At 30.8% G+C, this 17,838-nt stretch overlaps 4 protein-coding genes across 4 annotated transcripts in view; 2 read left to right on the plus strand and 2 right to left on the minus strand.

Moving 5' to 3' along the window:
* Window positions 1–9,966, minus strand: part of LOC131841227 (ABC transporter G family member 23) — a 75,467-nt gene extending 65,501 nt beyond the window's left edge. The window contains exon 1 of the mRNA XM_059189500.1: window positions 9,724–9,966. The gene's annotated coding sequence lies outside the window, so the exon portion shown is untranslated. The remainder of the gene's footprint in view (window positions 1–9,723) is intronic.
* A 2,630-nt stretch (window positions 9,967–12,596) lies between these two features.
* On the plus strand, window positions 12,597–13,286 carry LOC131841294 (small ribosomal subunit protein bS18m). The gene is made up of 2 exons (XM_059189605.1): window positions 12,597–12,740; window positions 12,848–13,286. The coding sequence occupies exons 1-2, from the start codon at window positions 12,704–12,706 to the stop codon at window positions 13,219–13,221; spliced, it is 411 nt and encodes a 136-aa protein (XP_059045588.1). The 5' UTR covers window positions 12,597–12,703; the 3' UTR covers window positions 13,222–13,286.
* A 339-nt stretch (window positions 13,287–13,625) lies between these two features.
* On the minus strand, window positions 13,626–15,691 carry LOC131841228 (uncharacterized). Its single transcript, XM_059189504.1, has one exon. It carries the CDS (start codon window positions 15,278–15,280, stop codon window positions 13,799–13,801), a length of 1,482 nt encoding a protein of 493 aa, XP_059045487.1. The 5' UTR covers window positions 15,281–15,691; the 3' UTR covers window positions 13,626–13,798.
* A 166-nt stretch (window positions 15,692–15,857) lies between these two features.
* Window positions 15,858–17,498, plus strand: LOC131841229 (uncharacterized). Its single transcript, XM_059189505.1, has 2 exons — window positions 15,858–15,965; window positions 16,048–17,498. The coding sequence occupies exon 2, from the start codon at window positions 16,071–16,073 to the stop codon at window positions 16,917–16,919; it is 849 nt and encodes a 282-aa protein (XP_059045488.1). The 5' UTR covers window positions 15,858–15,965; window positions 16,048–16,070; the 3' UTR covers window positions 16,920–17,498.
* Window positions 17,499–17,838: the final 340 nt, after the last annotated feature.

Below are 17,838 nucleotides of genomic sequence, written 5' to 3' on the forward strand. Positions count from 1 at the left end.
AGAAATAATTCTATAAAAATAAACTCAATTATAGTATATCCTGACAAAAGTAACTATCCTAATGTTGTTTTTAATCGATAGAATTAATATTAGAGAACTAACTATATTTTTAGGAAAGACATCAAATAATAAACATGCATATAAAACGTAAACTAAGAATTTAGGTACCGACGTATTTTCACACACAGTTGATAAACAGCCAAGATCGTCTCAAAAATATAAACACTCGTGGTCAAGTAATAAATATGACCATTGTAGAGTACCAGCACGTCTTTAACTTCACTAACGGCCAAATGGTAGTTGCAGATGTCGAGATACTGAACGCAATCATGTTGGAAGTAACATTAAAACATGAGTAGCATACTAATGGTTTCTTTACTGTGGCATCAAGGTGAAACGGAAGATTTAAAAAAAGCATTAGGTGATACTAACCTCGGTATGTTTGTCTGATTATTACAGAGTACAACCTTTGGATTAGTTAAATAATTATCATCAAAGTATAATGTTTTAAAAAAACTATCAATATGTATATAATTCATTATACCGTTTATAACACTGTGCGTGATTAGCAAAGTATAAATTAGTATTCAATGAAATTTTATTAATATTTTTGTATTACAATATAAAAGTATACAAAATTAATATCCGTATATTGTGGTAGTGAAGCTAGTGTGACTATTTGAATACATTATAGGTACATATAAATTGAATGAAATTCATTGCATGGATAAGGAGTCAAAAGAAATAATAATTTAGTTCTATCTATGTATAGAGCACGCCGTACTATAAATCTTTATATCGGAATAATTGAAAAACAATTGCTATTGGATGGATACATTCATTTTTTACTATGTAAAACATCACGAAATACCATTCTATAATGTAATTGTTATCTAATTATTATATCTGTCAACTTTGTACGTAAAGGTACCACTATAAATATAAATATATAATTTTGAAGAAATCTTTAAAGTAGGTCTAATAATCTTTAAATAATATTTGTATACTAATTACATTTAAGAAGTTCTAATTTATCAATGACGGTCACTCAGATACAACTTGCATAGACACTTGCATTCCTAATAACCGGTTTCGGTCATCGACCACATCAACTAAAGGTTCTTGCATTATATTTTTGATCGCTGCATCGGTAGGTATGTAAGTATTGCAATAGTTATTTATTAATTAAAATATATAGGTATCGATGCAATACTTCTATTGTTACTGTATTTAGGAAGGTATATTGTGGTTTAATAGGTATCAATTGAATATATCTTAGCAAATATGCAATTTCTTGTAACCAATACTTTATTTTAGTTACTAAACTGTTATTCTTCCCTCACCTTTCAACCATTTTTTATTAAAAGTATTTTTTTAAAGTAGGTACTCTATAATAACAACGCATTTATATTTTCCATGTTAGTTAGTTTCAACATACTAAGGAGATAAAAACAGAATTTCTGACCACTATCTCTACGATATGGGAATGACGATTATAGTCCGATATCTCTATATTGACAGGCAGCTTGGTATATTTTGGGATTTATTTCAAGTTTTCTTTCCCTTATTGGATATCGACGGTAACAAGGCAGGCAATGTCGTACCAACATTATACAAGGCTTTAAGTAGACACTGGGGATAATGAAATAATTTGACATCAAATAAAAAAAAAGATGTAGATTGCTTCCCAAAACTTATGAACTGGAATGAAACTGTATGAAGAAACTGAAACTATTTTTATTTATCAGCGACTCTAGAAATGGAATTACATGTATTCTTGAGATTTGCACATCACTTTCGCCTTTAGTAAGAAAGATACGGTCAAAGAAGGATGGTTAGCCTACAGTCACACCCTAACATGTGGGTTGCTATAAATAAATAATGAAAGTTTTATTTTTGTTGTGGTTTGTTCGCAAAAACAAGCCATGGTTTTAAAATTTATCTTTTCTTTTTTTTCAACCATTATTCTCCTTTATTTTACATGAGTATAAAAGTTGAGTGAAGGTGAACCACACCCAATGCAGAATACCCCATAATGTCACTTGACGACCTCAATTTTAAGGCTTTATAGGATGTAAAATAAGTACCTACTACTTGTTGTTGTTTCTTGTGGCTTTACTCCCGCAAACCTGTTACCCCATTTCAATTGGCTATTTCCGTAATAAAGAGTACCCAAAATTAATGGAAAATGCAATGAGATAATAAGTGTTCTTTATTATATTATCCACACATATGTATAGATAGTAAGCAATGGGGTCATTAGCTCCTATTACTAACAGTCTCCTCCCCCCGTATGGTCTTAATTTATGCGACAACTTATATTTTCTCTGTCCGTGTTATCTCTCCACTTCTATTTATGATACAGAGAATATTTATTCTCTATATCATAGATAGAAGTGGATTTTGACTTTGGTAGAATGCTAATGCAATCTCATAATTCCAGCAATGTCGCCTTATAGTTGAGGCTAATAATCCCAAACTCGCACTCTTCTCTCCACGAGTGGGTATGATTTAGAATTGGTAATTAACAGACGTAAAAAAAATAAAAAGAATAAATAATACACATTTTCCAAATCAGATCTTACCACAGATTGGTTTCTAGGTAAATAAAATTTCATAACAAGGATAAAATGGCGTCCCCCGTAAGGAGCAAAGAGTGAAAGGCGTGATTACATAAGCGACCAGTCCACGACCAGTCTTAACTGGCACAGTGGATATTCGTGCATACAACTGGAGATCTGTAGGGCTATACTATATAAAGTATATATATACCTGTGAAATAAGTATGTCATACATATGAATAGAAGAACTATTAATCATCTTAATATAGACACTTCTGTACGTGATCTAGCTCTTAGCTTTAGTTAAGTTACAACAACACGTACAGAAGAAGTATCTACGCTTACTCGTGTGATAGATTTATATGACATATTATTTGCATATATCAATGGGCCCTTGGACGGTTTCTAAATTTAGACAATTGAACCTCATAATATTAGTAGGTATCCATAACTATATAATTACGTATATAAATTTACGAAAATAATCAAAATAACTAGGCAAACTTAATCGTAGATACCTATAGACGTAACATTTTTAAAATAAGAAGGAATGTTATATGCGTATGACAAACTACTAAGATCTGATTAAAACTAGAAATTTGAACTTTCAAGTAACCTACTCCTGATAAACAAATGCCGGCACGCGTGCTACCACGGCAAACCTGCACATATGTATTTCCTAATTAGAAATCGCGTGAACCTTAAAAATTGCAAACAATTTAGTTCAGTAGTACGATTAATAATGCGTTCTTGCAAAACCAGGGTTTCCCGACGTCGCTATATTAAATTGCGTTGGCAATAGCTTGTAACGACTCGCGGTTGATTACAACTACAATATGTAATTTGTATGCATCTAATCGAGTATCATGTGAGCTCTGCTACTAAATGACTGCAGTATGTTTGGATGGAATAAACAATAGAAGTAGGTACATTGCGAATCATAACAACAAGAAATACTTGGAAAGAGGAAAACGATTGTAAGTATATATATGGATATATTTATGACTGTAATCCCAAGGAAAGTGAATAGTATAACAGGCATTTTAAAAAGCCAGAACGCAAAATTTGATAGGTTCACATTTCACAGAAAATATTTTAATACAGAGTGGCTCGCTTAATGCCACTCTGTTTATTTATTTATTATAATATATTTATTATTATTATTTATTAAATTATATTTTAATAAATATTATAATATATATTTTAATAATGATATAAATTATTTATATATTTATTAAAATATTCTGTGTGACTGTCCTACTGCAGTTTTTCTAATTAATTTGGTTTGTTATAGACAATTATATCATCGAAATGTTAGTCGGAAATATAATTTGATACAGTTTGTTTGTGCCAATTAAATTCGAATTCATCACCTCTAGGCATTTATATTGCAGTAATAAACCATTAAACTAAAATACTTGTATGTAATAAATTAACTTAAAAATTAAACTCGGAATAATTGTGTATATGTGTGTAAGATTTTTTACAAGCATATACAACTACTTGATGGAAATTTCCCAGTGGCCGTGGACTGGGTATAATAAGGGCACCAATATGTGATTAATAAATAAATTAATACCACATTATCGCATTGGACAATTCAATTTCAATATTGTGAAAATAAATAATAACACAAAGAAAAACACTCAAATTGTCATATTATTAGCACTTTTATATTAGTCATAGAATTACTAGACCTTCTTTTGATTGTAAGTAGAACCATCAAAATTGCAATCAAACTACAGAATTATTGGCTAAGACACCACTAATCAGGAAGTAGATAAACAAATTCGATGAAACCATTTTTTACTAATGGACCAGAGATTCCAAATTTTTTTATATATGTTTCTACTTTGATAATATTTATAATTATTTTCAGAAATGCGATAAATATGATAAATTCAACTTAGGTAATTTATCACTATTTAATTACAAAATTACTTTATAAATTAAAATTAAATAACTACTAAATTATATTTGGAGGTCAAAAGGCGAAAGTATGTTGGTTCCGGATATGAAGTTCGTGCATGACCGGAATTGGGTAACCAAGTTATGTGAAGAGCGAGCGTGCTGTTCTTTAACTACTTTAATACTAAAAATGTTACTAAATCGAATACATGTGCACGCTGTCTACAAGAAAGGTTCGAAACTTATTTACAGATATCTACTTTCCTTTTTAGGAAAAGTTGTATAATTTCATGAACGCTATGACAAATTTTTTACTTTATTTGCTTATCCATATACGTAATGGTAAGGTTATTGCATTGTAATGGATATTCCTATGAAAAGGAATTTTGAATTGGGATTCGGGATTGTGACGGGGATTGTTTATAATGTGGACTGACAACCTCATTGCTAGCATTATTCTAGTCAAGTTGACTTTTAGGTGGTATCACCTTTACATCGTGGCTAACTGAAATGACCTCATCTTCATCCTATCTACTTTCACAGTGTCCCCGCTAGTGTAAACCATTAGCAAAAGCGGGAGCACTATTCCATTATCATCTATTAAAATATTACATTACAATTCCACTTAATTATTAAATTTATAGCACAATTTCAAAATGCAATAAGTTGTTATTACTTAAGGTTTTTTTATTCAAAGACTTCAGAAATATAGAGGAATGTGTTTTTATAGTCTTCAACTTAATGCTATTCAAAATAAAATATTTATATACTTCCGGCGACGCTTCTGTTTATGAAACTGTAAGGATACAACCGCATAAGTTCCTCAAATATATGTACTTGAAATTTTAAAAAACTGTCACTCTTATAATAATAGTAAACTCCTTCTTATAAAGTTCAAGATTCTAGGTCAACGGGAAATGTCCTACAGTTTATTTTGAGCAATCAGAGACTGTCCAATTTTGTATGGAAATATGCCTAGTGATTATTTACTACCAATATCATGAAAATAAGCACGAACTACGTGATTCAAGCATATAAAGAAGTTTAATGTGTTTGTCAAATTGTACATACCTATAGGTACCTACGAGTAAATAATATTATGTCTACTTCATTACATCGCTCTAACAATGGTAAAGAAACGCATTATTCTTGAAGCAATATATCTAATTCTATTTATTGCATTTGCAAGTGTCATCATGATAATGTTTGCTAAAGATTGTCTATATCTACCTATTGTATGGATGGAAATAAAACAAGTAATTAATTTGAAATTATACAATAGCAGGAATACATATTGTTATGAATTCAAATACTTAAAAACATCAAGTATGGTAGGTAGACCAATCTTGACGAACTTTTTATATCCTATCGATTAGCAAAAACCCAAAAGATGTTGAGATTGTAAAAAGATACAATAGATGTAAATCTAAAACAAAATAATCAATCTGATTTTCATTTCGCCATCAGCTATTCATACTAATAGGCTTGGAAATATTTTATTTAATCATTTCAATTATAATTGCATCGACACCTCATTCATGTACCGTAATAAATATGTCTTTTATACTTGAACTCAATAACATAATACAATTAAAGTGTTATTGCAGGGTTTTCAGTGATTAGTTCTGATCTGTTGAACTGTGCCATGACAGATATATTACTGGTGACCTCCTATAATTATGAAACTTCCTGTCTCTACCTATGGAATATAAATAGTAAAATGAAAATATCTAATTACGATTAGAATTAGTTTCAAAAATCATTGTAATTAAACTAAATTTAAATTAAAATAATTGTATAACTTGAGAAATTATTTGAAGGACAGAGAACTATCCCAGAATTATAGGTACTCAGTTCAGCAAGTAGGTATTTGTATTGGATGTTACTTAGGTACCTACATTAAGAAAGGTAGGTATAAATTTATTACTCAAAAAACGTTTGACAATGTTTTGATGATACCAAAATGAAGTAAATTCTATTGATTATTAAAATAAACCCTTCAAATGTCAGTTTTGAAAAAAGAAATTATTGTTTATTTAACCCTACTAGTCACCTGACGACGACCGTCAACGTTGAGGTGAACGCATTCTTTTTAGAAATAAGTAATTATTAATATAATTTAATTTAGATATACCAGTATGGTGTAATTCTTTTTCACTTTCATATTACGGTAATATTCTCTGGTAATATATTGACTTTTCATAAACGCAATACAATATTGTTTGCTTCGTAATCGTGTTGTCTGTTGTTCCACATTGCATTTGACTTCACAGGTTTAGGTCATTGAAAAAAGATCCATATTAAAGAAATAACTATGTAACCAGTACATAAACGTGCAAAATAATAAATAATAAAATTGTAAACTAAGCATTACGAAAACCAAACCCCAATTCACCGACACTAAAACCATTCTTTAAGCAATATTCTCTTGAGCATGATTGAGTAACAAGCATCTAAACAACTACGCAAACTCTTTACATAGTGGTAATAATGACTTACTACACGTAATTTATGTGTTCCTATCAACGCATTAAGTGACCATTGCTGGACATATATTTTTCAATCAATACTTGTTTCCATCTTTGTACTCCAGTTCCAAATTCTTTTGACTCCTTTAACAGCTTAGATATTATACTTGCTTTATCTTAAATTATAAGCCCTTAATGTCTGCAATATTCAAGGTAGAATTAATAAAAAGTCGCCTGCATGGATACCTTAATATCACCTATATCTCTCTTGCTTTGTAAGCAGTGTTTTAGTTCTCAGGTGAAAGATAATGAAATTTTAGGATAAGAAGCATGCACTCCGGAATGGCAACATGCCAGATGATAATATGATATCCGTGGTGCTATTCACGCATATTGGGGACTGTTACCACTTATCAACGAGTTGGCAGTGTTTCTGGAGTATCCATACTAAATATATATATATATATATATATATATATATATATATATGTACCTATATAGTGCCTGAATATTTTGAGCTCTTTTTGTATTGTATTGTATACTTTTTTACTGTCTAACTGCAAAAAAATCTGTTATATTACATATATTACGTAATTTCATATATGGTAGAGAATATAGTAAAAAGTAGTTACATTACAATAATGAAAGTAAAACGTAATTTTACGAAATCTCACATTATCAAATCAGTGTGCAGAGCTTCCAGTGAAATTTCAGTAATTAATTTTAGTGTGTAATTATAAATGTTTCTTTGAAAGTGTTTTATTTTATGATAGTGAGGTACCTACCTACAAAAATGAAAAATAGTTTATATTTAAAATCTTTTATTGCCCTTTATATTTATTAAATTCGTAATAATGAATACATATTTTTTAGGTAAGTTTCTGATAATAACATAGCTATGCTAATATTCAGAATACGAAAGTGGGTTTTATTCTGAGTTAGTCACTCTGTGTTAACTTTTTCACGGCTAAACGGCTGAACGGATCTTGTAATAAATTTCCTAAACAAGAACTGAAGTGGACTTTAAAATTATGAAGCATGAAGTCTATTTTTGTCAACATTATATGTAATTAAGGGTAAAAACAAATTAATAGCACCGTCTATATTTTGTATAGCGCCATCTAGTGAGCAATAGACAATCTGTTCACTACATTCCCTAAATAAGAATTAATTTAAGGCGAGGAAGGTAAAGATTAACGTATATTTTTATAAAAAAAAGGGATCTTGGTTCTTAACGGTTTAAAATTATTCCGACGACGTAATTAAGCTCAGCAACTGGGGAACTACAATGACGGCCGGGGTGAAAGAATTATCCGGTTGTATCGAACTGGACATTTGGAACAAAGATATGAACCGAGGAGTGACTTTATGCTTTATTAACATATATTACAGTAAATAACTTATTCTAAGCATTATACTCATATTAAAGAAGTGGCACGGGATGTACCTAAAGTTGTTCCTTCGAAATTAAATAAATACATTGATCCGAAATGGATTGTTGATTTTCTATTTAATTAGGATAGCAAACAAGCTGACGACATATCTGATGGTAAGCGGTAATCGCCACCTATATACATGAAGAACACAATGGGCATCATGTTATCATGCACACAAATCGTATCTATCACTCATGCATTGACATTTCTAAGGGCTACAGCGTCATATCTGTGTAACCAATAATTTCACTTATTAGGAATACCAAAGGGATGACACCCATAATCTTGACGGCATGCATGTAAAGTGGGCTGTATGTATCTATATATACAAGCATACGATTATAGACGTTGGTGTTATATTACTTTTGCTTAGTACTGTGACATACATATGTATTATATGTAGTTAAAGGAATTCTACATACATGTAGACTAAGATTGTTTGTTCATTTAGAAAAGTGGAGGTTCTAGAGAGAATGCGTAGACCGATTCATAAAAGATTATAGGTTAAGGAATTGTTTTTCCTTCTCGTGTGAGTTGAGATAAATCTGACATATAATATTATATATACTAATATTATATGTAGAATAATCGACACCTACGATAAAAATTCTAAAATTGAATATTTACTATTTTTATGTGCTACATGTTAAAATTATCGTAACATTATTACTAATGTTATGATAATTTTAATATTTTTCACCAAATTTATGTCTAATTTTTTTAAATCGACTGGAATTTTAGTCGCGTATGTAGGTACCTACACCTGTTACTATTGTCGTAACCATTGAAATCACTTTCTAAAATAATTCGGCTTTAGAAGCACAATTCAGTAAAAAATCGTTAATGATTATCACATACATTCTTCAATTATCTTGCATATATCATGTATACCAAAGTATAATTACAGTAAGTAAATATGTTGGTAATTTAAAAACCCAACCAATTGTTTAAAAGTACCTACCCAATATCCATTTACTGTTCCGGAATTAAACTAACAGTGTGTAAAGAAAAGCGTCATCTTCCACAACGCACGAACAGGTAGTGAGCAGCGTGAGCACCATTCATAGCTAGGTCACTTTCTACTCACCTTGATTTCTTACGCCTGCGCCTGTGTTGAGTACGTTAACGTACCACGCAAAACGATAGCATCTGTCTTAAGAATTTAAAATTCACTTTTACTTTTTATAACAAAATCTATAATAATAGGATGTTCATGACTTTTCTTATATTTTCATACTCATTGATAGTTTATCCACATTATATAAAATGAATGTATTATATGACTACTTATATAATAAAAGATGTTTAGCCATTCTATTTTACACACGAATTTACTTAAATAAATCTTACCTTCTTAAACTTTATCCGACAATATGTAGAAATATTTTTCAAAAGTCACAATACACAAAACACGTCACGAAATAAAGATCAAGAATTTAAAATATGGATATTAGGTCACTGCCACTCAGTTATGGCGCGAAAGTTCGCGCCAACACAAACACTCTTTATTTATATTATATGCCTTTCGTATATCCCTACAAATGAAAAAATAAACAAAATATGAACTTGATTGGCCACGTACGACACGGACAGTGGCTACGCCGGTTATGCCCACCTACACATTATACATCGACGATTTCTTGTTTACACCTCCACCCCGAGAAACTCGAAACGATCAGCTATCCGATCATAGGAAAATGTTGCAGCCTGAAATGCATTTCCGCATTGTATTGTGTTCATTTCAAAATGGCCGTTTAATAGTCATGTACCAACATCATATTTTGTAGTGGACATGGACGTGTAGCAATAGTTGTCTTGTCCATTTTCGCAATATGCAACGCGGGTAGTCGCAGGTAAATAAAGTATAACCTCCATTGGCGATGACTGTTGGTACAACATGTGTACAATGCTGTGTTAAGCAGATGCTGTCGTTTAAAATTATATCGGACATATTAATACCAATATATAATTAATACGCATATCACAAAGTGTGCAAAATATCAAGCGAAAAACCAGTATAAATTATAAAACTTAACCATTATTAGCGGAGCGGACTGATATATTTTCGAATTATCATATAAATTGATCAAATTTATATGATAAAAATAAATTAATTAATTTTATTATAATTGAATGTACTTAATAGTACATAGATTTTCAGCTACAGGATTATTGCAAGTTACCTTATTGACTACTATAGTATTAACCCTAGTAGAGCAAGAGCCCACGGCGGCCAGACATACATACGTCATTTTAGTAAACGTGAAAGTTCTTGTATGTGTGTCCCCAACACAGGTAAGAACGATCCCCAAACATGAAACCTGGATCGTGGTTCCTTTGGCAGGTAATAATATATATAAATTTCAGCTTTACTAAAATTACGTAAATTTATTTCTAGAATAGTATAGTTTAGGGGGGTCCGGCGGGGGGTTGGAACCACACTAAGTGTCTGGCAATGAGCAGCGCAAGTTATAATAATACTACGAACAATATATGAAAGTATGGAGTTTCTTAAAATAACGAATTTGATATGATTTTTTTTTACACCTTTGTTACCTGGTACCTGCCAAAGGAACCACGATCCAGGTTTCATGTTTAGGGATCGTTCTTACCTGTGTTGGGGACACACATACAAGAACTTTCACGTTTACTAAAATAACGTATGTCGGGCTATAGACAATTTACCGATTTGTCTGTAGTGGTACCCAGTGGTACACCAGTAGGTACTACCTAATAAGACAACCTCATGGCTCATGTTTATCACGTGGAGGTCGATCTAATTTAGTAATTGTTACCAATGGGATTCTATTACTAACAATCTTACATGTATATAGTTTACTTTAGAATTTTTTAGTTTAGAATTTTGAAAGTTTGAAATCTGTTTTACGACATTGATGATGCAAGTTTATTGATAGAAAAAATAAATATTGTGATATAGTATCCACATAACACAGACATTAAACGATTTTCCATTAATAAACTTACTTTTACCCTTCATGAAACATTATGTAGTCGCTTAGTAGATTTTTTAAATTTATTCAATGAATTAGTTCTACCTTTTAGCTGTTTAAAGGTATTCCTCAAGCTAATAATTAATAATCAATTATTTCCAATGTTCTCAAAGGGTAGGTGCACGTAAGCCATCTTATTTACCTACTCGGAAAAAATGTAGATAGACATCTTATTGAAATCAACAAGATGTCAGCTGATATTTAACGAGCTATTGTATGTAAATCTTTTACCGTTCACGTGATATTTTACAGACTTAACTATTAAAGTAATTATTATGATGTAATAATAAACTTAATCATAAAAAATGCAACGACTTTAATTTCAGATGCTCAGATTATTGTGACGGTCAGTCAGAGGAAATATAAAAGAAACATTCCTGCATTTCACTGATACGAGAGCGAGTGAGTACCTATACCTACCTACTGCTAAACCCCAGCACTTAAGAATTTGTCAAAAACACAAATATTTTGGTGTCAACCAGATTCAAGGTTAACAGTCAGTCCATATTACAGTCCACATTACTAACAATCCCCTTTCCCACCTACATCAATATACTTCCCTAAGTATCATGTGATGTGACAAGCGGATAGCTGTTTGTTTGTTTGTGTTAAGGTTTCGCGTAAAAACGGCTACAGGAATTATCCTGTAGCCGTTTTTACGCGAGACCTTGAAAACGCCGTTTTTACGCGAAAAAAATTATATCCTAATGGATATCATTTTTATTTATATATTTATTTCATTCAGAATATATTGTTGTTAAATAAAAGTATGGTAATTTTGAGGTAAAAATAGAATTTATTACAATGCCTACATTTTTTTAATTAACTACATATGTAAACAGAACTATGTACTCTGTATGATATAGGTAAATATTAATTCTATTATTTTTGCTAAAATTCGTAGAGAAAAGAAATAATGAAGTTTAAATTGTGTGGTTAATACTTGCATCAAATATTTGTTATATTATTTAAATCCTTAAGAGTGTTTATTTATTTGTGCCAATGTGCACACTAATATCAGAAACGGTGTTACTGATTTTGATGAATGTACTCATTTTTTTGGTGATTGTGTGATTAAATATTTTAATATCAATAAAAGTAAAAATAGGTACTCGAGAGTACTGAAGAGCCAAATTAAAACTGAAACTATTTTTTAGTTTTTTAAGAATCTTAAGGTTGGCAACCCTACTTGATACCCCGAGCCGTTATAGTAATAATTAAAAAATGCTCTTAGAAATGTTAGGTTATATTTATATTATTTAATTTGAAATTATTTCTATATTTAGCTAAATATTAAATTATTATTATATGCTTCTATAATGTCGTTATTACGAACATTTGTGAAAGACCAAATCTGTAAGTAAATGTAACATAGATATAATTATATATCTAATTTCTAGTAAATGATTAATAAAATTACGTACATAAGTGTACTTTTTAAAAATGCGTTTATTTACTTTTAGTCCTATGTGCTCAACGTCTAACTATTTCCACAATAAGATCCGCCTCCTCTGAAATAATATCTGACGAAGATGCTCCTGTAGAAATGGAGAATCCATTTAAAAAGGAGAGGCGACAATGCATATTATGCAAGTTGAAGATCACGCCAGACTACAAAAATTACCGTCTTTTGTCACAGTTCCAGAGCCCATATACTGGTAGAATCTATGGTCGACATATAACTGGTCTTTGCAAATCTAAGCAGGAAAAATTGGAAACAGAAATAACAAAAGCACAAAACTGTGGCTTTATGCCCTATTATTACAAAGATAAGACATTTTTGAAAGATCCAAAACTATTTGATCCTGAAAATCCAATAAGATCACACAGATTTTAGTACTTATTTGATATTAATTGAGTAGTGAATATTTCTGTAAGTTCATAGAATTAATAAATGTTTTGAAAATACAATTAAAGGTTTTGTATTATTTGAATCATTTACATATTAACTTAGGGTGTAATATATCAATAAACTACCATATGCAGTATTACTGAAGTCCTAAGTGTAGTTGCCAGAGCATGTTATGAGCTAACACCCGGTTGGTGATGCTGTTTAACACACTTCTTTTTCCAATCCTCACAAGTTAAACTCTTGTATTATGCAAACATTTGTATTCATTACATGAGTATGTTTGTTCATATTGTTCTCTCATAGTGTTCACTTTAAAATTTTATTTATGTAGAAATAAAAGCATTTCTACTGGCTGAGTCATAAAAGGTCTGTCAGGGATGAGATACTACAGTGTTAAGTCCCAAGTTATTTATTTATTTCATTATTTGTATGTCTCTCACAATAATTATTATGTAATAATGTATGTTTATGAAAACTATAACAAAATTTTAAACCTTTTAAGTTGATGAAGCAAAATTAAATACTATAGTAACAAGTAACATTTATTGAAGAATTTATTCAATTAATTATTGAACTTTGATAATATAATTGCTGAATCATCAGGTGTAACAAAGCAGTCATTATCAGAATCATAACCAACCAATGTAGCTGGTATTTTCAACATCTGTAACATATCAGAATATTCCATGTTTGGTTTGTCTGAAACTTTTGTTCTCATAAGTTCCATGAGTTCCATTAATGCATTTTGACAACCCTTCTGCCACTTTTTTACTAAATCTCGAAGTTCTTTAGTGTCATTACCTGTTGCTTTTGCTAGTAAGAGCTTCTTTTTTATCTCTATACGAGACTTTAGTTCATCTATATCTTTCTGAGTAATAGAGCCAGTTGATTTTGCCTTTATTGGTTTTGAAGCTTTCTCATAAGTTTTTTTTATAAGTATCGTCCTTTTGTTGTTTACTTCAAAGTCATCATCATCATTATAGGAACTTTGTGAAGATGGTGCATCATCCTGTTGTTTCTTACTTTTTTGTGTTCTACAGTTTTTAGTATTTTCTTTACTTTTATTTTTAATCATAAGTTTTTTTACATTGCCAATGTTCAATTTCTTATTTTCACATCTTTTTGCAATAACTTTATTCGTTTCCATAAAATCATCTTCTAAATTTAAAGCTTTGGTCTGCACCTTCTTTTGCATAATCATATCTTTATAAAAATTACTTAAAGGAACATCATCTGAATCTGAATCAAATAAATTTTGTGATGTTGAGTTTGCTTCTCTATATTTTTTTACATCATGTTTAAATATTTTCTTCTGTATAACAATTGTACATTCTTTTATTAAATTTTCAGGACTTTTTTTACAATTCATATTGGTCTCATGTGCTATATTAATTATTCTCTTTGGATCAACACAATTTTCATTGCACTGTGATTCCATCATCTCTTGCTTAGATAATGTTCCTATAGAACTTGGCATATATTTACTTACAGAATCAATACAAACAGAATTTTCAGAACATGTGGCCTCTAGAGTTTTGTTACCAATTTGTATATTTAAATTACCCAATTCTTCTCTTTGAGTCATATCTTTGACTATTTCACTATTCTCCAAGATATCCTTTGATTTTAATTCAAAATCACTGTCGGAGTCAGTATTACATGTTAATCCCGATAATATAGTTTTAGATCTCTTATGTCTTTGTAGGTTTATTCTTCTAGATGGAGTCTTATTAACATTATTACTATGTTCTGTGGCCTTATTTGTTTCTATGATATGCTGTGTAAAATCTGTATCTTGTAATTCCTCACTGTCACGGGCTTTTCGTTTCCTGGTATCTTTTTGTGGTCTATTGTCAATTTTATTTAGGCTATCGTCAATTAGTACAGTAGTCAACGGTGACACAAATGGCGAAACTCCACCTTTCCTCCAGTTTCGTGATAGACCTACTCTTCTACAAGGAGTTAACAATGATTTACTAATACCACCCGGAGTTTTTGGAGACTCGGATAAATTCTTAGATTGCACCGACGACACATTCTTCATATTTTTATAAAATATAAAACAAGTTCAATTTAAAAAACAAATTTAGGTAAAAAACAAAACCACTAATTATAATTATTGTGCTTTTCGCGCCAGAAATCATACAAAAATATTTTTTTTTTGTGTTGTAAACTATGGTTAATATAGTTTATTTTGTTAGTACAGCACAGATTATTATTTTTTTGCTTCCATGGATTCATTTTGAATGTTTTTGTTTTGAAGAAAAAAATCTTCATGCAAAGGGTCAAATTTTTTATAACGAAATATATTTAATACAATAACAATTTTCGTTGTACATTACTATTTTTTTCTAAGAGTAGATATGGCTGCTTAATAACAAACAACTAGAAAATGGCTAATGGCAACTCATATTACCGGAGCCAGACGAAGAAAAAATTAAATTATATATATATATAAATTAGTATAAGAAGTACCCCAGAAGTATACAAAGAGACAAAGCGACTGATATAAAAATATATTATAGACAAGTGAGACCTTGTATACTAGTGATACTAGTGATTACATAGCTTTATTTGACAATGTATCTCAATGTACGTCAATGACAAGTCTTACATAAAGTACTCTGTGCTGAATACCTAGTGTTTATTTGCCTGTATCGGCTCGGTGTTAGTTCTGTACTTTCATATTTATTGGCTTTTCTTCCCTTTCGAGTTTATTGTTTTTAAAGGTACTAAGAAAAATGCGCTTATAGAAATAAATTTGTATATTTGGTTACTTTATGATAACTTCTATAAATCTTTCTGTTTTAGTAAAATAAACAAAATATTACATAATGCCGTTCCTGAGACTGACATCGGGTAGCTTTGGCCAGCTCCGTAATTTCGCGACGTCATCATCTCTAGGAAAGAGGGTCAAGACTTTCGCTGTGTACCGATGGAATCCGGACGAGCCCGACAAGAAACCCTATACACAAAATTATCAGGTGGACCTTGATGATTGCGCACCTATGGTTCTAGACGCTCTACTGAAAATCAAGAATGAGATAGATCCAACTCTCACTTTCAGGAGGTCGTGTCGCGAAGGTGTATGCGGATCATGTGCCATGAACATTGATGGTATCAATACTTTAGCTTGTATTAGTCATATTGACCAAAACCTATCTAAACCATCTAAGATATACCCATTGCCCCATATGTATGTTGTTAAGGATCTTGTGCCCGATTTGACCAACTTTTACAATCAATATAGATCTATAGAGCCATGGCTGCAACGTGACAAGGAGGCTGTCAAAGGAAAGGAGACTCAATTACTTCAAGATGTAGAGGATAGAGCGAAACTTGATGGCTTGTATGAATGTGTTTTATGTGCATGCTGCTCAACAAGTTGCCCATCATACTGGTGGAATGGAGACAAATACCTTGGTCCCGCAGTTCTTATGCAAGCGTATAGATGGATAATTGATTCTAGAGATGATGCTACAGCTAAACGCTTGTCTAAGTTAAAGGATACTTATTCTGTGTATCGTTGCCATACAATTATGAACTGCACAAGAACTTGTCCAAAGGGGTTGAATCCAGGACGGGCAATTGCTCAGATTAAGACATTATTATCTGGAATTGTAAAGAAACAGACACCCATAATGGATCCTTCAGGGCTTGAGAAACAAACCGCACATAATTGATAGAACAACAGCTACATGTCTTCATAATTAATACCCATTACATTATGCATATGAAAAAACCTGGTATAATATGTACTTAAAAATCAAACTCAAGTGTGGGCTTTTATTACTTATTGGGTATTGATTTTTAAATATATGATTTGATTATCTCATTAGTAAATTAGCTAACATTTGCATTTTAGGGCAAGTTAAAAAATTCAATTTTATAAATATGTCTATATAGATGTATATGGGGTTAGATCCAAAACATTAGATGAATTTGTCAAATGACATGGTTTATCATGTAATGCCGAATATACAATATAATTTCCGAATAAAAATAATGACAAAATACTATTTAATGTGGCTTTTAAAACACTACATATTAGGGGTTAATATTTATTATAAGTTCCAAGTGTAGCTTCAATAATTTACTGAAAAACTGAAGTGTATACAGAAGATAACCAGCCAATCATTGATTTTACATCAAGTATTATCTCATTAGGACATTGAATTTAATGTGTCATTTGTTATTTATTACTTTCTTTTGTTAAGAATCGTGTAAGATTTGATTTGTGATTAAAGATTATTTATTTACCATTCGGGTTCTATATTCTATAGTTAGTATATAACAGTTGCATACAGTCATTTCTACTTATATTAAATAAACTTTATGGCTATATAATACCTTAGCAAAAAACAGTATATACTCGTAGTTCATTAATTATTATACCTATTTCAACGATAAAGATGAATATTCGCGACCTTCGCACTAACTGATGTACTCTCATTGCCTAAAGGGAGGCAATGCCACGGTAAATTTATACGAATAACAGTTTTTTTATACCATAATATAATGGTTGCACAAACACATGGCCCATCTGATGGTAAACGGTCAGTGTCTTATGGATGCCTGAAACTGTGAGATAAGTATCTCCGC

Source organism: Achroia grisella, unplaced genomic scaffold (assembly GCF_030625045.1).
Source record: "Achroia grisella isolate CSIRO2021 unplaced genomic scaffold, CSIRO_AGI_Agris_v1 utg1576, whole genome shotgun sequence".
In the NCBI taxonomy this organism is placed as follows: Eukaryota; Metazoa; Arthropoda; class Insecta; order Lepidoptera; family Pyralidae; genus Achroia; species Achroia grisella.